The sequence below is a fragment of the Gekko japonicus genome, unplaced genomic scaffold, assembly GCF_001447785.1.
Source record: "Gekko japonicus isolate JY-2015 unplaced genomic scaffold, Gekko_japonicus_V1.1 scaffold1346, whole genome shotgun sequence".
Lineage (NCBI taxonomy): Eukaryota > Metazoa > Chordata > Lepidosauria > Squamata > Gekkonidae > Gekko > Gekko japonicus.
The window spans coordinates 331,215-351,437 of NW_015162521.1; the positions used below are offsets into that span (position 1 = coordinate 331,215).

A 20,223-nucleotide genomic window follows, 5' to 3' on the forward strand; every position below is an offset into this window, starting at 1 on the left:
AGCAAAGGTTGAGATGGTCGGACAGTGTTACCGATGCAACGAACATGAAATTGAGCAAACTCCAGAGGACGGCGGAAGACAGGAGAGCCTGGTGTGATGTGATTCATGGGGTCGCAAAGAGTCGGACTTGACTGTGTGACTGAACAACAAAAGATTGAGGACAGAGGAGGTACACTGCATAGCCAATCGCCTCGCCTCAAAGGAGAGGATGATGTAAGGTTGCCTCCCCACTGGAGAGGAGACAGATGGAGTGTGATAGCAGTCAGATACTTTCAGCATTCCACAATTAAGACGGGTACATCTGCCCATCAGTCTCTGATTCTGATATATTTATTTCCTTCAATATGTCCCCTCCCCCTCCCAGAATTCAACCCAAACAAGCAGTGGCCATATAAACTAAACTTGTTATTCCTGTTTGGTCCTTGCATCTGTCGAACAACTTTAATGTGCCGTATGCTAATTTCCTGCTCACCCTCTGCCTATATGTATCGACTGGAAACTTCCATTTCAATGTATCTGAAAATATATATATTCTGCAATTATATAAAGGGACCTGTGCAAATCCAGAGTGCCTTAGAAAATGTCCTTGTTTATCTTCGAGAATCTGCATGTGAATGCTGCCTGCTAACATTTAAATCAGGCGCCACGGTGCTCTCCAACACCTTTCCCAGTATCTGCTGTTTTTAGAAACTGGGCAAGGCCAGATGGAGCTTCTGCCCAACAGAGCTTCTGATTGACCACTGCAGATTTGATTGGCTGTGCAGATTTGTTAATATGTTGCTTTGGTAGCAGCTGCTACCACATCACAAGGATCTTCTGTGTGACGGAAGGTAAGCCGTGCCAGCCATTATGTGGCCGGCTCTTCCTCCCATTGCTGTGCCCACCACACTGTGTCAGAACTCCAAAAGTGCTCACAGGCTCAAAAAGGTTGGGGATCCCTGACTTAAATATTAGAAATTGCCACCACAAAAAACACAGTTCTGTGTCTAACAACAGAAGCCATGCAGTGCCATTTATTAAGGCCAAGCAAAAATAATGTGACATATTGGAAGCTTTCAAGTTCTCCAAGGCTCTTCATCATCCAGAATGTTAAAAAGCAAGGGAAAAAATGGAGGGGGGGGGGTCATGAGCCCCCCCCCCAATCCTTCAGTTTCAGTAAGTACAGGGGCTATGGTTAGCTGGTATCTATTTACATTTTCTGTCAGAGTCCGGAGATTGAGTAGCCTAGCACCCAAATTTCTGGAATTCCTCCCCTCCTTTGTCTCTTTCAAGTATATTTCTGATTTATGTGTGGGAAAAGGCCAAGGCGATAGATTTAGGCAGAGTATAATTCACTTTATTTCCCTTCTCACTATCTGTTCCCTCTCCGGCTGGCTCCTGCCACAAATTCCACATCGTCTGAGATTCTTGAATGGGATCAGTTCTACATTGCTACACAGATACATACAAGGTGATAAACTGTCTGCAGTGTTTCTAGCCCGGTGTGTGGCACAGCCTTGCTTAATTGTAAAATGCAACCTCCTCCTTCACTCCTGAGCAAGGTCTTTGTGGGCGTCGTGTGTCCTTGAGCCAAAGACTGCTTTGCGCTACAGTTGCTGGAGTGCACGTGATCGTTTCAAATGAGCAGGCGACGGCTAGCTGTACAGAGCCAGGTGTCTGCCTACTAGGCTACTGAGACTCAGTATCTTCAGACTGGGCCGGGGGAAAAACGCATTACGCCAATGAAGCTGATGGTGACTGTGGTGTACACCTAATCCACCCACCACCTGCCCACCGGGGTACTTTGCGTATGCGGAATTAAACCGTTTGAACTTGGGCTGTCACCCAATTATAATTCTTTAATTGGATTATGGTTGAATTAATTGGTTACTCTGCTGTAAATATGTATAGCTCTAAAAGCAGTAGTTGTTGGTGGGGAGGCTGTATCTTACTTTTAGATGACGTATAGGCTAATGTAGGCTTATGGGGTCTGAACTTGCTGAGACTGAGAGGGAAAAAGCTCTTGGGGTCATAGTGGATAGCTCAGTGACAGTGTCGACCCAGTGTGCTGCAGCAGTGAAAAGGGCAAACTCCGCGTTAGGGATTATTAGGAAAGGATTGAATGTAAAATGGCCGATATTGTAATGCCCTTGTATAGATCTCTGATACGGCCTCATTTGGAATACCGTGTACGGTTCTGATCACCGTCTCTCAAAAAGGACATTGCAGAGCTGGAAAATGTACAGAGGCGGGCAACCAAGATGATTAGGGGTTGAAGCACCCTCCCTATGAGGAAAGGCTGAAGAGTCTGGGACTTTTCAGTTTAGAAAAGAGGTGACTAAGGGGGAAAATGGACCGAGGTCTATAAATGTAGAGCCCAGTGGGGCACCTTTAAGACCAACAAAGGTTTATTCAAGGTATGAGCTTTCGTGTGCATGTACACGAAAGTTCATACCTCGAATAAACCTTTCTTGGTCTTAAAGGCGCCACCGGACTCTAAATTTGTTCTGCTGCTTCAGACCAACACAGATGAATACCTGGATCGAGGTTCATAAAATTATGCACGGGGTGGAGAGCAGTGTTCTCTCTAAGCTGAGTTAGTGTGAGCTAGCTCACAGTTTTTTAGCCTCCGACTCACAAACTTTTGTCTTAGCTCAGGAAGGACAGCTCCAGAGCAAACTAATGTATGCAGTAGCCAAATTGCTCGCTCACAACTTTAATGCCAGTAGCTCACAAAGTAGAATTTTTGCTCACAACTTAGAGGGAACATTGGTGGTGAGAGTTGTCCAAGAGAATTTTTTCTCACTCTCCCAAAATCCTGGAACTTGAGGGCATCCAATGAAGTCGATGGGCACTTGGTTCAGGACGGACAAACGGAAATAGTACTTTACACTGATTAAAATGTGGAATTTGCTGCCAGGGGATGCAGTGATGGCCACATAAATATCTTTAAGGAGAGATTAGATAGATTCATGGAGGATGGGTCTGTCGGCCATGGTGACTGAGGGGAACCTCCAAGCTCAGAGGCACTAAGCTCACAAGTCTCCACAGCTTAGAGCAGTGATGGCGAGCCTTTTGGAGACCGCGTGCCCAAACTGCGACCCAAAACCCACTTATCGCAAAGTGCCAACTCGGCAATTTAACCTGAATACTGAGGTTTTACTTTAGAAAAAACAACTCATACATTAACTTAAGCTGATTCAAACAAAGTAAGGAAAGCAATCCCAAATGCTTTCATTTACTTAAAATTATTTGGCAGAGAATTCGATAATTTAATGATGGTCTGGGCCTGGCTCAGGCGATGGCACGCGTGCCCACAGAGAGGGCTCTGAGTGCCACCTCTGGCACCCGTGCCATAGGTTCGCCACCACTGGTTTAGAGGGAGCATTTTAAAAGTTTCTGTGTTTGTAAAATCTGCTGCCAATTAATTGAGGGCACCATTAATGTTTTTCTATATTTGTAAGTAAAAAGACCAAATGATTAAAAATGTCTCAACCTCATTGTTCTTTGTGGCTCCTCTACCCGGATCTGTCTGATGAGATCAGGATGGCTTTGATCATTCCGCAGAATGTGTAAAACTGGAGGGCATTTTTATAAGGATAATATGCTATAGTTAATGAACATTAAGGAGGTCTTCATTGTGTATATTATGCTGTATTTATTGCACTTTTTAAATTTTTGTAATTCAGCTTTATTACATTGTTTGTAATTTGTTTAAAGAAGAATCCTGCTGGATCAGACCAGTGGTCTACCTAGTCCAGCATCCTGTCTCACACGGTGGCCAATCAGTTCCTCTGGAGGTCCAACAACAGAACATAGAGACTGAGGCCTTCCCCTGATGTTGCTTCCTGGCTCTGGAATTCAGAGGTTTTCCTCCAAATGTTGAGGTTCTCTTTAGTCACTGGGGCTAGTAGCCACTAACAGACCCCTCCTGCTTGCATCTATCTAATCCTCTTTTAAAGCTACAGGGGCTATCGTACTTTGGTGTCATGATGAGAAGACAAGAGTCCCTGGGAAAGACGACAATGCTAGGAAGAGTTGAAGGCACCAGGAAAAGAGGAAGACCTAACGTGAAATGGATTGACTCCATCAAGGAAGCACAGTCCTCAGTTTGCAAGACGTGAGAATGGCTGTTAATGATAGGACATTTTGGAGGGCATTAGTTCATAGGGTTGCCGTGAGTCTGAAGTGACTTGATGGCACTTCACACACACACCACTACACCCTCCGACAGCGAATTCCACATTTTAATCACTCACTATGTAAAGAGGTATTTCCTTTTGTTCGTCCTGAATCTACCGAATGTTCGGTGTATTTTTTTCCTCCAGTCTTGTAATTGCTATTTTACGGGTTTGCATCACATGGTGTCCTTGATGCAGTGCCCTCTGATGTTGTGGGCTTTATGGTGCTGTTCTTATTGCATTGGTTTTTTAGTTGTAATCTGCCTTAAGCCTTAGTAAGAAAGGCAGGCTGTAATCGAATCAAGTAAATGTTGCAGTTGTAATTAAAGCTCAGTAGCGTACTGTTCCATGAGAGTTCGTTGTTCACGTACATATTTAAAATAATGATTAGGGAGAGACCGTAAAAGGGCACTGAAGTGCCCGAATTCTTTTTTAAAAAGCTTATGCATAATTCCCCAAAATCTGCAGACGAGGTCCTTGGTGGGTCTCATCAGACAAATTTTTTCAGAGCCATGTGGCTACAGCTGGAACAGTGCTATCCTCGTTCTCTTCCAATCTTTTCTCCTTCCGCATGGAACATTACGCTGTTAATTTCTTGTATGCTTTTTGCTCGGCACAAAATGACTTCACATTGTCTGTTAACAATGACACAGCGCTCTCTTTTGCCCCAGAAGTCAATGGGCAGAGAGCTTGCATGAGGAGAGAGACTCCATATAGGAAGGTCAAGGCATTTATAACAATGACTTGGACTCCTTTTACGGGCTGCTTTGGCTGCAAGTTCTTTTGATGTTCCTTCTTACCAGTTTTGGTTGAGGTAGGAATTGCTGAAATCGGCAGCGCTACGGAGAGTATGCCCTGACCTGGATAGCTCAAGCTAGCCAGATCTCGGAAGCTAAGCAGGGTCAGCCCTGGTTCGTACTTACATGGGAAATGACCAAGGAAGTCCAGGGTTGCACGAGAACATGGACATTTCATGTGTGAGACGTTTTGACTTAGTTCTCTATAGAGCAGAGCTACAGAGAAAGAAAGCTGAAGAAACCGACCGAGTAATAGCCCACTAGGGCAGGGTTTTTCTGTGGTGATCTTGTTTTTCTACCTAATGTCAAGGGTATGTAGATGATTGCCCAGGAACATTCTGTAAGAAAGCAACCGGTCTGGGTAGGGAACTGAACAATCTTTGGGTATGTATATAGAGGCCCTGACCCGGATAGCCCAGGATCTCAAACTTGTCAGATCTCAGAAGCTAAGCAGGGTTGGCCCTGGTTAGTACCTTGGATGGGCGACCACCGAGGAAGTTGGATCACTGTGTAGAGACAGGCAGTGGCAAACCACCTCAGAATGTCTCTTGCCTTGAAAACCCCATGAAGGATTGCCGTAAGTCACCTGCGACTCGATGGCGCTTTCCACCACCGGTTCCTTATTTACCCTAACTTGCATGGCCCAGACTAGCCCAGTCTCAGTAAGCTAAGAAGGGCTGGCCCTGGTTAGTGCTTGGATGGGAGACAATGAAGGAAATTGAGGGTTGCTATGCAGAGGAGGCAGCGGCGAACCATCTCTGCTCATCTCTTGCCCTGAAAATCCCATGAAGGGTTGCCATAAGTCGGTTGCAACTTGGCGGCACTTATTATATTAAAAGGCACACCGGCCCTTACAGTATTGTTTGGCTATGAATTGAGACTGCACTGATGTCTGGGAATCGATAGCGTTCTGCATACACGGTCATTAATGTATTAATCTGAATAGCACACTTTAGCCTGAGTGCGTCAGTTCTGGGAAACTAAGCCAGATTGGCTATGGTTAGTACTTGGATGGGAGACTTGGGTTGCAACTTTATGGCACATTATTCCGTCTTTTGTCTTATTTTGCTCCAGCCTACTAACATATGGCTACCCTAACCTCTCTTGCTGACCTTGGTGCATGGAAACAGAGTAACTGTGCTTATCTTCTCCTTGCATTCCCACAGTGAGGGGGGGGGGGTTGAGGGGGACCTTCCTCGCAGTGAAAAGCTTGCCTCTCCTTGGCTTTGTTATCAGTGTGTGGGTTATCCTGTGCAGGTTGGGAACAGCATGTAGGCAACAGATCTTCCAGCTGTCCGTTCTGTTGCTGGAGGGGGCTGATTATAACCCTGCCTATTCTGCACTGGGCCAGCTCTCGGGGTTGCCTTTTCACCATGAACTGGAGAGCTTATCATTTTCTGCAAGTTGCAGGTGAAACTTTTGTGTTTGCATATTCTCTCTCGTGGTGGTTCTATAAACAGTGTCAGGATCTGCAGGGCACCATGTGTTAACAGTTTGTCATATACAGCCTGAGACTTTCTAAGTTAAAAGTGATGACACTGTAAACTCCTTAAGAATTGGATGGGCTTGAATATCTTTGAACATAAGAAGAGCCGTGCTGGTTCAGACCAGTGGTTCATCTAGTCCAGTACTGTCATGGGTCGTGGCTCCTGTCAGGTTCCACAGCAAGTCACTCTTCACACACGTTTCCTAAGAAGCGTTATGCTTTATTAGTGTACAAGACTGGTACCATATCCACAGGATTATTGTTAGGAATAACTAGAAGGCGGGAACATCCCAATACATATAGCTGGGCAAGGCAACTAGGTAAGCAAATGAACTTTGAGCGCGCGGGCGGGAATACTCCCGGCGGGAGATTACATAATGAGCGGGAGAGTCGCAGGGTTTCCTGAGAGCAGAAAGATTCACACCAAAAGTGAACCGCAAGCCCTCCCTACCTCACAAGGCCAGACTGATAACGGCGTCTAGCTCCCACGGTCTCCCTGGCATGTTTACTGCGAGCTGCTGAGCTGCACGCAAGCGGGAACAGGGAAGGGCAGAATACCCAGAAATGGCAGCTAGCTGACATCTCCGCTGAGGCTGACTATGCCTCAGGTGAGGAAGAGGCATGGAGCAACCCAGCCTCCTCTGGAGTCAGCCCGGAGGAGGAACTTTTACCAGCACCTGAGGGAGAAGAGTCCCCAGCATCTGTGCAGGAGGGGCAGCAAGGTGAAGAGACTGAGGTGCAGTCAGAGGGAGAGACTGATCCAGAGCCTGGCTCAGCACCCCCAGTTGGAGACACCCCGAGGCCAGAATCCCCACTTAGCTCACCTGATTGTCCCAGATGCAGAGCACGCCAGCGTCTGAATGTGTAAGGGAGAAGGAGTGCCAGACTTAAGCTGTTGCAAAGGCAACGTGAGGGGCTGTGAGTCTTTGCAGATTGACTCCCAGGGAAGGGAGGACCTGGTCATAAACAACCCCACTCACCTGCCTCGGCATGGAAGCAACTGTGCGTTCTCGGACCTAGTCCCAGCTGTCAGCCTCCGCTCCTTGCTCCTGAAAACTCTGACTGATTTCCCGGCTTTCTGACCTTCAGCTCTGTTTCTCGGCTTGCTTTTGGACTGCGTATCCAGCTTTCTGTGAAGGGTATTCGTGGTGACCGGCCATACCCAGCACAAGTACCCTGTCTCACACAGTGGGCAGTCAGTTCCCCTGGAGGGCCAACAACAGGGCAAAGAGGTTGAAGCCTTCCCCTGATGTTGTCTCCTGACTCTGGGATTCAGAGGCTAACTTCCTCTGAATGTGGGGGTTCCCTTTAGTCACCATGGCTAGTAGCCATTGATAGACGACTCCTCCATTAATGGTCTATCTGTTCCCATTTTAAAGGTGACTATGCCTGTGGTCATCACTACATCTGCTGGCAGCAAATTCCACATGAATTTCTGTTTATGTGGCTGTTCCACAACAGAGGTAGCAATACACAAAGACTAGTAATTAGGGGCAGGCAGAAACTGAACCACGAAGCAAAATGTGTCACACATTTTGCCATGTTCACGTTTTGGGAACAGAGGTTCATGACAGGTCTGTGCTCACAAACTTTCCCAAACTTTTAAAGCAGTTTACAGTGGTTCGTGGATAGAGCAGAAAGCAGAGGTTTAAAGGAATTCCCAGTCCCTTTAAACGCATTTTCTCTTTTCCGTACGGAAGCTGCCAAAACAGATGAGCTGTTTTGGGCTGTCTTGTACAGTCCCTTTGAATGTTAAAGGGAGTGCACAAGATAGCCCGAAACAGCTGAGTGGCAGATTGCTCCCCGCTGCTCAGCTGTTTTTTTGACTTTCTGCAAACCCTTTCTGTGGTCCCTTTCAATGGGGTTTGCAGGGCTACGAACCAGTACGGTTCACGAACAAATCGCCTATGAACCGAACAACATTTCCGTACGGGAGCTGCCAAAACAGATGAGCTGTTTTGGGCTGTCTTGTACAGTCCCTTTGAATGTTAAAGGGAGTGCACAAGATAGCCCGAAACAGCTGAGTGGCAGATTGCTCCCCGCTGCTCAGCTGTTTTTTTGACTTTCTGCAAACCCTTTCTGTGGTCCCTTTCAATGGGGTTTGCAGAGCTACGAACCAGTACGGTTCACGAACAAATCGCCTATGAACCGAACAACATTTTCCCCGTTCGTACCCATCCCTACTAGTAATGTCAGCCCAATACAGTTCTGCTGTTTATCCAGACATCTGTGCGTGTGTCGAAAGCTTGAGGGCATCGTTATGATCTGTAAAAACAGAGTCTTGGGCCCATTTCCAACTTACGGAGGGGAAGAGAATCTGCTTGCCTAAGTAACGGGCTTGACATTTGGAGCTGTTTTTGCACAATCTTGTCTTCAATATGCAGGGCCGTTTGCCCTGCTCTGAGGAAGGAATTTTACGCAGAAATAAGCTGCAGTAAACAACTTACTCTGCAAGATCAAGGCCTTTGGAGAATTTGTAGTCGCTTTAGGAGGCATACATAATGGGAGGAGGGAAATGTCTGGAGCCATGGTGGACGATAGGGATTGACGGAAGGCAGTGGAGCTGTACTCTCTCCACTGTCAGCCCCTGCCTTCTCTAACTTCTTGGGCTTCACTTTGCTCATTTGTATTCATGCCTTTCTCAAAAGGTGTAGAGACTTTTGGCTTTAAAGGTAACAAATCAGTGTCTAGGGGGTTCTCAAGCTGTTGAACTGTGTGGCAGGGTTACCGTATTTGTCTGGCAATGATGTAAGCGCAGGAAGTCATATAATGGAGCCAGGTATGAACACAGAGCTCCAGAGATTTCCTGACTTGAGAATTTTGCAGCTTCTTTTTGCCTACTCCGTGCCACCCCAACCTCTGTGTATGCTCATTTCAGATGGTTTGAGAAGTGATTGTTACTATCATTATGACCCTTCTCTTTCTCCCTTGCTTTTCCAGCACTTGTCCCGCCACGCTGTCTTCTGCCCTGGCTCAGCAATATGACCGAAGGCTGGGTGGATTGCCCCTCACTGGGGCCCGGCTGGCAGCGCCGTGAAGTCTTGCGCAGAAACGCAACAAGACCAGGACAGTCAGACACCTATTATGTAAGGTAATGTTGCTTAGGTCACATTTCGAAAAGGGCTGGGGTGGTGGTGGTGGTGAGGAAGAACCTTCAGTCCCATAAGGGCTCATCCTTGGGAACGGGGGTACCCTACGAGACTAATCTCTTCCTGACATGGGAAAACTTCTCTGGCTGTTCCAAAATGCAAAGAATATGGGTTACTTGAGAATGCTACGTACGGAGGATCCTGGAGTCTCCCAAGTGGTGGGTTTCTACCCTCCTCTTGAATCTTTCAGCTTTTTTTGGAAGCAAACATTCTGTCTTCTTGTTTTGCCTTTCTTGTTTTGCATAAACCTATCTGCCGCTTCATCCTAGTCTGTCCTGTAATGTGTTGCTGTACTTCCGATGTGGCTTGGACTGTGCTCATGTTTCTTTGTGAATTGCTCTGGGTGACCCCTTAATGCTGTCTTATTAGATGAGGCCAGCCAGCATTCATTCTATGGATCCTCACCGTAATTGCTACGAAGGCTAAGCTATTATTTTCTTTTTACCAAGTGAAGCTTTTTGAGGATCTATATTGATCCATAACCGATGTGGGGCTACACAGATCAATCTTGCCCAATAAGAGAAGCATCATGCAAACTTATAACTTATGTAATTTAAGCGACTTACGTGAAACTTTTTTTTGGGGGGTCAAAATACATTTTGTTGTGATATATGTCTGAGTAAAGAACAGAAATCAATTGAGGTAAGTACAGAAATAAATAAACGTTACAGAAATGATCAAATATCTAGATTTAACATTGTTTAAAGAATTGGTCAAAAATGTACATCGTAAAGTACTGTGGCAAATAACTTATTTATTTAGTTATAACTTGTCCTTCAGAACGAAAAAGAAAAAAGAAGAATCATGTATATAATCTTTAAAGTCATTTACCAGAGTTTCAACATAAAACATGGTTTTATGTAAAGCTTCCACTTTCTTGACGCGACGTTTGATGGGTTTTGTAAGACAAGTTTGTTTAATAAGGAAATATATTTTTAAAAATTTAGCATCTGTGTTCCCAAGGTAAGGAATAATTCTCCTTCCCCCTGTCATTCTAGCATTCTAGTTAAAATGTTTTCTTCCTCTGAAAGTTTGGGATCCTCTCAACTTGTGTAAGAAAATGCTCCTCGGCCTCCGTCCGCAATATGGTAGGAAGGGATTAAATAATTTCCCCCTCAAAGTAGCCACATCAGTACCAGAAATCATGATGCAAGTAATTGTGGAAGACCAGCCTACCTCCAGACTACTGAGGTAGCCAGGATATTATACTGATTTTAAGAAATTCCCCAGGATGAACAGAGCAATTCTACACTTCCCTCCTTCTTTCAGATTTCTTTAAAGAAGTAACTCATAACGCAACAAAATTATATAGCAGGATGTGTGATATGAAAGCAGATGGTCAAGTCTTCAAATAACTAATCCTCTTTATTGTGAGATGTATGCAAAAATTTGGAATGTTGGATCATAGTGGCATATATAAGTCCATTTCATTGGTCTTGGTATTGTATGTGGCAGTTTCTAAATTGTTTTTATTAATACTTTTCGAGTTGATCTTGTATCAAAATAAACTGAACTGAAGAGTCAGGCAAGGGAACAGGTACCCGACATCCTTCCTTAATTTGTACTGAATCCTTCCACCCTGATTTTTCATAGTTGCTTCCTGAGGGAAGGGTCCACAAATTCTGGCCGGGCACGCTAGTCAGCTCTTTTGTACTATCTGAAAGGTGCAGTCCTGCTGTAATATTACCATTGTGCATCAAGAGAATTCCTAGATTTATATCATCGTGCACTAGTTAATTTCCTGCATTTAAGGAAGAACTTTTCTTTAAACGCATGAAGTTGGATCCTTTCTGAAATATTATTGCACAGAAGCATGGGTCAGCAGGGTCTAAATAAATGGCTGGCATTTACGAGACAGAAAGAAGGTCCTCTTAGCAACAGCAGAGAGACCGAGATAATCTCTCCAGCAGACCTGTTTAGTCGTATCTTTTTGGCCACTCTTGGCTTTCCTAACTTTACCGCTGGTTGAAACTGACTCTGGTGCTTTAATCTCTCCATGCTGTAGCTTCTTCCACTTAATTACCCCCCTCCCTCTCATTCTGGCTGATTCTGCTCAGCCTTAAAGCTCCCCCCCCTTTTTTTTTGCTGGCAGTTCCTTTAAAAAGCCACCATCTCAGCGGGTTCAGCCCCTACCCCAGTCAACTTTTAAACGTTGCTACAGATGTTAGGTTGATAATGGTGTGGGCATAGATTTTGAACCAACAAGGCATAGTTTAAGAGTGGCTGATCAGCTGGAGTCTCAAAGAGCAGATGGATTTTCCCAAACAGAAGGGGGAGGTGATTTTTTTCTTCCCTGTCAGGATCCACAGCAATACAACGAAGTACACGCTTCCAAGAAGGTTTTACTTTTATTGAAAAGCCATAGATGCAGTAACATGAACACTTTCGGAATGGCGGGTCACCTATGCGCATAATAGGATATAGGGCATTCGTATGCACCCCCCCCCCCACGTAGTACCCAATTAGATGGGTTCCCGCGTGCGGGCATTTGGCAGATATCTAACGACTGCAGAAGCTGGAAAAGGGAAAAGCTTCTCACGGTTTCTAGACACACCAACTCCTCCAGCGGCCTTGAGAGATATGTGTTGCAGCTATGATGCAATTAAGCACATGGGAAGGAATGTACAGCAATTAGAAACAGACATCACACTCATGGCAGCATAGCTGACATACTGCCCCCTCGAAAACCAGCTCCCCCCCCCCAATCCAGGTTTCTCCCGGTCATTCTGGGAGATCTCCCGGTTTACCCGGGAACTCCCGGTGGAATCTGCGTATCAATTGAGGGGCCCAAATACCCCCTACTTCCACCCATTCGAGGTGCTGGGGTCCAAAGTCTTTCCATTCCACCAAATAAAACAGTTTTCCTCGTTTGCGCTTAGAATCCAAAATTTTAGAAATTTCGTAGTGTTCCTCGCCCTCGATCAAAATAGGCGGCGGAATTGATTGTTCTTGTCGCCAAGGTCAGGACCCAGTATCTTTCTTCAGGAGGCTGAAATGAAATACAGAATGCAAGTTTCTCAGGTTTTTAGGCAATTCTACGTCAACAGCAACATCATTAATCACTCTGCGCACTTTAAATGGCCCAATGTACTTCTAGCCCAGTTTCCTGCTAGGGCGCAACATTTGGATGTTCTTAGTAGATACATAAACAGAGTTTTTGCTGGCTGGGTGCCGTAACAATAAAATTCATTCATTCATAAACAGAGTCCCCCAGGCTGCAGAGCCCAACCCTCCACCCTTCTCTTGTCAGCCTGTGTCTTGTAAGCCTCCTTGGCCGCATCCAAGGTTTTGCACAAAAGGGGTCAAGAATTCCATAATTTCTTGTACCACAGCCCCGCCTCCCCAGGACCCACGTCAAGTCCCCCATCCAGGAAGGGAACTGGCGGGCTGTCATAACCATAGAGAGCTTTAAACGGGGACATCCCCGTCGACGCATGGCAAGTGTTATTGTAGCAATATTCATTCCAATCGTCTTGTTGATAGTTCGTAAAGCACCGAAGGTACTGCTCCAAGGTTTGATTAACCCTTTCTGTTTGCCCATCCATCTCTGGATGATAAGCAGTACTCAAACCCCTTTCCACCCCCATAAGCTTCATTAATTCACCCCAAAACTTCGAAACGAACTGCGTGCCCTGGTCGGATATCACTTTGGTTGGCAACATGTGGAGGCGTACAACATGTACCAGGAATGCTTTAGCAAGCGCTTTAGCCGTGGGCAGGGAAGCAAAGGGGACGAAATGCGCCTGTTTCGAAAATAGGTCCACCACCACCCAGATCAGAGTCATAGATTTGCTGGGTGGTAAATCCGTTATAAAATCCATGGAAATGACCTCCCAAGGTCAGCTTGGGGTAGGGAGGGGTTGTAAGAGTCCTGGGACTTTGCCAGGACGAGGCTTACTCATGGCGCACACTTGGCCTGATTGAACAAACTAAGATAGATCCTTGCGCATGAGCGGCCACCAGAACTGTCTCTGCAAGAGTTGAAGAGATTTCACGAAACCAGAATGTCCTGCTAATTTTGAGCCATGAACTGACTGCAATACCTCCCTTCGGAGTGATTGGGGCACGTACAGTTTATGTCCATGATACCAGCAGCCATTATCCTGCTGCACACAATCCCCCACCCCTTCCAGTAGTTCTTGGTCTGCCTCTGAGAAGGCGGAGTTGAACCCGTGAGGCCAAGGTGACTTCGCTGGTGGAGGGGCCGGTTTGCCGACAGCTTGGCTGTGAGTCGTCACCGCACCGCCCAGGTGGGAGGGGATGAACACCGAATCAAGGATGACCTCCCGTTGGCTGTCATGCTGGGGGAGGCGTGAGAGGGCGTCAGCTAACGAATTTGCCGAACCCGGGAAATGATGGAGGGTGAACTGGAACTTAGAGAAGAAGTCCGCCCATCTCAGTTGTTTAGTGTTCAAGCACCGGGGCGTCTTGAGAGTCTCTAAGTTCTTGTGATCCGTCCACACCTCAAAGGGGACCCGAGCCCCCTCCAGCCAATGTCTCCACGTAGTTAGCGCCAGTTTTATTGCCCCCGCTTCCTTTTCCCACACTGACCAATTTCTCTCAGAGTCATTAAATTTCTTAGACACATATGCCAATGGATGTAACAGCCCATCCTCCCCCTCTTGCAGGATGCCCCCCCCCACAGCCACGTCAGAAACATCAGTTTGCACAATGAACGTTTTAGATTCATCGGGGTGAGCCAGCACCGGCTCCGATGTGAAGAGGGCTTTCAAGCGCCTGAACGCCTCCTGGCACTCGGCAGTCCAGGGAAGCGGAGCGCCCGGTCGTGTAGCCTCCGGACCTTTTCCTTTCGTTTTCAGAAGGTCCGTGAGGGGGAGGCTAACTTGGGCAAAGTTGGGCAAAAAGGAATGATAAAAGTTCGTGAACCCGAGGAAAGATTGTAATTGCCACCGGGTTTGAGGCGCTTCCCACCCCAGTACATCTCGGACCTTCCAATAATTGTTGGCAGTGGGCTCATGGTTCAATGACAGAGCATCTGCTTTTATGCAGGTTCCAGGTTCAATCCCCAGGTTCAGTCCCCAGTGTCTCCACTTAAAAATATCAGAAAGGCTCTTTTCCTGAGACCCTGCCAGTCAAAGTAGTCAGCAAGGTTTTCTGCAGGTGTCAACCTGCAAATGGACAAAATCGGCAATTTGTCCGTATCAGTGCCTGTTCTGTTGTGGCCCCCATTTTATGGAATGGTCTGCCTGAGGAGGTCAGGAAGGCTCCCACTCTCCTGGGCTTCTAGAAACTATGTAAAACATAATTACTCAATAGGACTTTTCTACGCAAGCAATGGAGTTGCACTGTACTAAACGATAGACAAACTTGGAGAAATTATTAGGGGCTGTGTGTGTACAGCTTGCTGGAACTGGAGTCCTACTATGTAATGTTTGGCCTGTTTAATGTTAAGTCATGTAGCTGACTGGTTCTCCAACCTGAATCCTATTTATTGTTTACTGGATACGCCATCCTATTGATTCTATTGACTCTCTCTGTGTGTAATACACCTTAAGTCCAAGTCAGAAAAGTGGACTATAAATGGTGTAAATAAAAATAAATACAAAAAATACTGGCCCATGGTCTGACTCTGTATAAGGCAGCATCATATGAGGTGAAAGAGATAAGTGATGGCTGCAATTGCCTTTTGCTACAGATTCTGTTGAGTCTCAAGGAGTGACCCTCCTTTATGGTCTTGGTCACTGGAAGCCTAAACCAATCTGGCAACTGGTTAGCGTTAGCAGGTGACTCTTGACTGGCAATAAGCACTGAATCCAACTTACCGGGTGCTGGCTTTTGCAGCCCGAGCCAGGGAAGAGGTCTGCCAGCTGCCAGCAGTCATGTGGTCATTCCAGCTGGGCTGGGAGGTTGGTGCCCATTGGCAGTTCCACGCTGTCCAGCGGCGTCATTGGTGACAACCCCTGGAGCGGGGGTAACTCAAGATGCAACCATAACATGGGTGCCATGTTGGGCTCTCCCTGCGGCCGCAGCAAGGTGTATTGCCCTGTTTCGAGGATCCTTCTGGCTCTAATAGTTTCTTCTTTGTAGAGGATGTGGTAGGCCCTTTGTTACTGCTGTTGAGGTTATTCCTATTTTGCTATGCACAGCAATGAGCTATAGTTTAACAGCAAGGAAACTTCACCTTCCTCAAGTCTGAGAAATCCACACTGGGAGCCCTAGCATCCAGAGATATTTTTTTTAAAATAGCCTTCTCAGCCCACTTACTGAGACCAGTTTTTTGCTCTGTTACGAACATCTTCAGAGGAACCTGAAGAGGAGTTGTAATCAATGCTCCCTTTAAGCTGTTTATTTATTTATTCTATTTATACCCTTCCCTCCCCGCGACTAGGCTCAGGGCGGCTGTGGAGCCTTGTGAGCAAAAATCCTACTTTGTGAGCTACTGGCATTAAAGTTGTGAGCGAGCGATTCTGGCTACTGTGCTAAGACAACAATGTGTGAGCCGGAGGCTAAAAAAACTGTGAGTCAGCTCACGCTAACAGCTTAGAGGGAACACTGGTTGTAACCTTCACTTTTAAAAAAGAATCCAGATACTTTTAAACATCTGTAACAGCTGTTTCTCTCTTCTCCTAGCCCCCGAGGAGAGAAGATTCGCAGCAGAGTGGAGCTGATGCGGTTGCTGGGGTGTTCAAGAGACCTGACTGACTTTGATTTCAAGAAAGGGGTTTTCATTGAGCCTGGTGCCGAGGTACTGATCCTGGATTAGCATTGGCTGAGGTAGCAGAGGAGGTTTATATAAGTGAACTGGCCACCTGCAATTGCATTCGTCATAGAGGGTAGATGTCCAGGTGACTTCTTGTAGTCACTTGGACCATGGATTTTAAGGACATTGCTGGAGAGGGAGCTAAATGCGTTCTCTTTGCTTGCTTGGGCGAGGTGTCCCCTTTCTGTGTCTGTGCAAACTTGGTGCTCTGATGATATATTCCAGCCTGCTATTTGTCAGTTTTATTGTGAAGTCTAGAATTACAGGCCTATTAGATTAGCGCATACCATGATTTCATATCTTGTTTGGACCATGCTAGCTTCCAGAACTCAGAATTAATTGTTAGGGAAGCTAGATATTACAGCTTAGAACCAAACCGTTTGCTTTGCTTGCTTTCTCCTGATACAGCCTGCTCCACCGGTTCCACCCCCTATAGAAAGACATCGGAAGGTGAGCATGTAGACTGGGGCTGAAACTGTGTGATGAATGGGTTAAACAATGCCTGGGAAACAATATGTTGGGGGGGGGGTTGAAGAAGAGAGAATGCCAGAAGCATGACTGCGTTTTTGCGATTGGAGGCTGCTTCTGTGTAGGTGAGTACAAGGAAATAAGGTCCCTGTGGTGACATATTTTGGTAAGGAAACACCTGGTGTACTGATGCAGCCTTCCCAGAAGGCAGCAGGTCACGGGCAAGGTTGCAAAGAGTAAACAGGGTCCAGTCCAAAAGGGGTTCCAGAGAGCAGGTATGCGAAGTCCAGTCAAGGGATCCAGGCAGCAAGTCCAAGTCTGGTCCAAGGTTAAAGGTTCCAGAAAAGCTGATAGTCAGGTCCAGTGCAAGGGTCAAGGTTCCAGTGGTCCGGTAATAAGGACAGTGGTTCAGTAGTAATGTGTACTTGTTGCATCCACATAACTGCTGCTTCTCCTGGTTGATTTTATAGCCAAGTCTTAACAAGTTACACTCCCAGCCCATTCCTTGGCAGTCATCCTGAAATGTACTAATCCGTCTCATCAGTTGACAGCTGGCAATGGGCCATGAGTCTCACACTCCTCCTTTCCTGCAACTCTGCACACCTCTGGCAGTGTTGGTGCTGCAGGGTGTGGGTGAGCTAGGTGGGCTGGAGTGGCTTCAGAAGCCTTGTTTACTGCTTCAGAACTACAAGGTGTTGGCTCAGTTTCAGATTTATCAGCTGGTAACCTGATCTCTTCTTGCTCTCCTCCTGGCTCAGAGTCAGCTGCAGCCGGTTGTTTGATTACTAGCTGAGGGCTGTCTGCAGGCAGCTCTTCATCTGAGGAATCTGTGCTGTCACTGAGCACAGACTGACTTACAACACCTGGAGTACATTTTAAACTTCCGTATCAGTCACGTATCAGAAGATAGCTGGGTTGGTCTACAGTAGAACAGCAAGATTTGAGGCCAGTAGCATCTTAGGGAACAACAAGATTTTTGGGGTGCGAGCTTTCAAAAGTCAAAGCTCCCCTTGTCAGATGCCGATTTTTGAATGCAAAGCTCATACTCCTTAAATCTGGTTGGTCTCTGTTGTGCTACTAGACTCAAATTTAGCATATGAATCGTGTTTCTCAGACTTCACTGTGGCTGAAGTGTAAGTTGAGCACACTTAGCATGAGTTTATTTGCCTTTTGTCATAACCTCACACATTTGGCATAGTTAAAAGGGGCTATAGGAAGGGCAGGATCCCCTTCCCCATGCATAGTTATTGGCTAAGGTAGTGTTCTGATCCACAGTGATGATAATAAGTACACAGGTCATAGGTTTTCAGATTAATACCAAGAACAAGGATGTGATCTTGGGTTTGTAGGGTTGAGAGAGAGCAAAGACAGCTGCTCTGTCCATTAATACTTTTTCTCTTAGCCTGTGGCAGAGGTAGGAAAGGAACGAGGTAGCAGAAATGCCTCGTTGGTCTGGTGAGCGGTTGAAAGGTCCTTGGGGTTGGGACTGAAGGAAAGCCAAGAGAAAGGAGAGGGGATAAAGGAGCTTCTGGAAAGGAAAGAGTTCACTTACTGAACATATGGCCCCCCAGCCTCCTCTGACAACACATTGAGAGGTTAATGGAGACTTCTATAAAGTGGACCTCCTGTGTGTTGGCCCCCTGTGTTGCACCAGAGTCAAGGAGAAGCTTGCATCTCCTCCAGCTGCTGTCTTTCTGTCCTAGAGTAGTTGTCAGAAGCCTAAATGTTGACAACTCTATTGCTTGGTATTGCCCAATGTGCATCATGTGGCTGATGGTCTCATCTGTCTCTCCTCCCCGTAGGTCAAAAAGGGTAGCAAGAAGCGACTCCCTTCTCTGCCAGAAGCCACCCCTCCACTCAAGAAACCTCCTGACTTGCAGGAATTTGAACCGCCTCCGGACGACAAGCCTCCACAGCTTGAGCTGGAGATGCCGATCGGGACCCCTGCCAGTATTCCAGCCCAGCAGCCAGAGCCTCTGGCCCCCGTGGATCCGTTAACCCCCAAACCCCACAAACGACGACGTCGGAAACATCCTGCCCCCATCCTTGCTGAGGGCAAAGCGGGAGATGCGACAATGCTAGAAATCACACCCGAGGAAACTATTGCGTGAGTCTTTTTTTGTCACCCTCTTCCTCCTTGTGGCAATGTATGGCTTCTTTTCCTTGGTACCCTCAATGCAAAGGCTGGAAGATCCATTGCTGGCAGTCTTTCAGTCCTGCAGAGTAGAACTTTGTGAACGTCTGTCCCAGTGGCATCCTGCCAGAGCTTAAAATGCACAAAATGCTGATCTTCTGTACCTGGAAAGTATTGGAGAAGTGCAAAGATCGGTGGAGGTCTAAACTGCTGTCCCGTTCCCGGTCCCCATAAGCTTCAAGAACCTGGTTGTTTGCCCATACATTCCCTCTCCAGCACTTCTGAGAGTGTTAGCTGTTCCTGATCCACCCTGCACAGCTCTCTTCAGTTGAAAGCAAAGTGTGTTGCAACTGTGAATGGTTGAAATGTTATTCTTGGGCAGGCGTATGTGGATTTTAATGTTCGTTTTAAGTTGATTAGGCAGCGCCTTGACAGAAAGCGCCCCTACTCTGAGGAAGGTTGCCTTAGATGACAGTGTGACTTCATTGGCACTGTGAATTGCAGTGCTTGGTCAGGAATGAAAAGGGTGTTTTCGAAATCTCCTTCTCCGCCCTCTCCTATTCCATATTATCTTCCCTTTCCTCAGTGTTTTAGTTTATCCCACAGCATTTCGTACAACGAAAAGAATAGAATAAGCTCAGATGAGTAGAAAGAGCACACCATTACCGGTGTCTGCTATTGAGAGATACTGCCTGAGATCTTGAAGAGCTATTGCCTGCCAGAGGTTGATATGTGGAACCTTCCAACCTTTTGTGGCTCACCCCACAAGAGATAACACACTTTGGTGGTGGTGCTCATATGCCTAAAGGCTGGACAACATTGAGGAACCCTTGATCTGTAATCTGATGATGGCTGCTTTCATATTTTGTTTCGTCTGTGGAAGAGCTGCCATATTTGAAACACATTAGGAGTTTTGCCTGGTGACGAGATGGTTTCTGCACTTGTTGGTTTCTCTTTTTTTTTTTTGCTGTCAAGTCACAGCTGACTTATGGTGACCCGATACGGTTTTCATGGCAAGAGGTGTACAGAGGTGGTTTGCCATTGCCTGCCTCTGCATAGCAACCCTGGTATTCCTTGGAGGTCTTCCATCCAGATACTAGCCAGGGTCCACCCTGCTTAGCTTCTGAGATCTGATAAGATCACGTTCACCTGGGCTATCCAGGTCAGGACAAGCAGGAATGTCTTAATGTAGATCGGCTCTCTTGGTATCTAGGAGTTTTAACAGTGTCTAGGAGGACATGGGGAGATGTGAATTCGGTGCCCAGGCTTCTGTATACACTTTTTGCTCTCTCCAGAGATTCGGATGAG

At 46.5% G+C, this 20,223-nt stretch overlaps 1 protein-coding gene across 9 annotated transcripts in view; it reads left to right on the forward strand.

Moving 5' to 3' along the window:
• MBD1 (methyl-CpG binding domain protein 1) overlaps positions 1 to 20,223 on the forward strand; it is a 105,798-nt gene that overhangs the window by 34,337 nt on the left and 51,238 nt on the right. For 8 of the 9 annotated variants that reach the window (XM_015406236.1, XM_015406237.1, XM_015406238.1 and 5 more), the window contains exons 2-5: positions 9,384 to 9,534; positions 16,184 to 16,298; positions 16,722 to 16,763; positions 18,584 to 18,888. In XM_015406236.1, the coding sequence (XP_015261722.1) occupies positions 9,425 to 9,534; positions 16,184 to 16,298; positions 16,722 to 16,763; positions 18,584 to 18,888 (572 nt within the window). In that variant the 5' untranslated portion in view covers positions 9,384 to 9,424. The remainder of the gene's footprint in view (positions 1 to 9,383; positions 9,535 to 16,183; positions 16,299 to 16,721; positions 16,764 to 18,583; positions 18,889 to 20,223) is intronic. The other variant, XM_015406239.1, reaches the window with a different exon arrangement.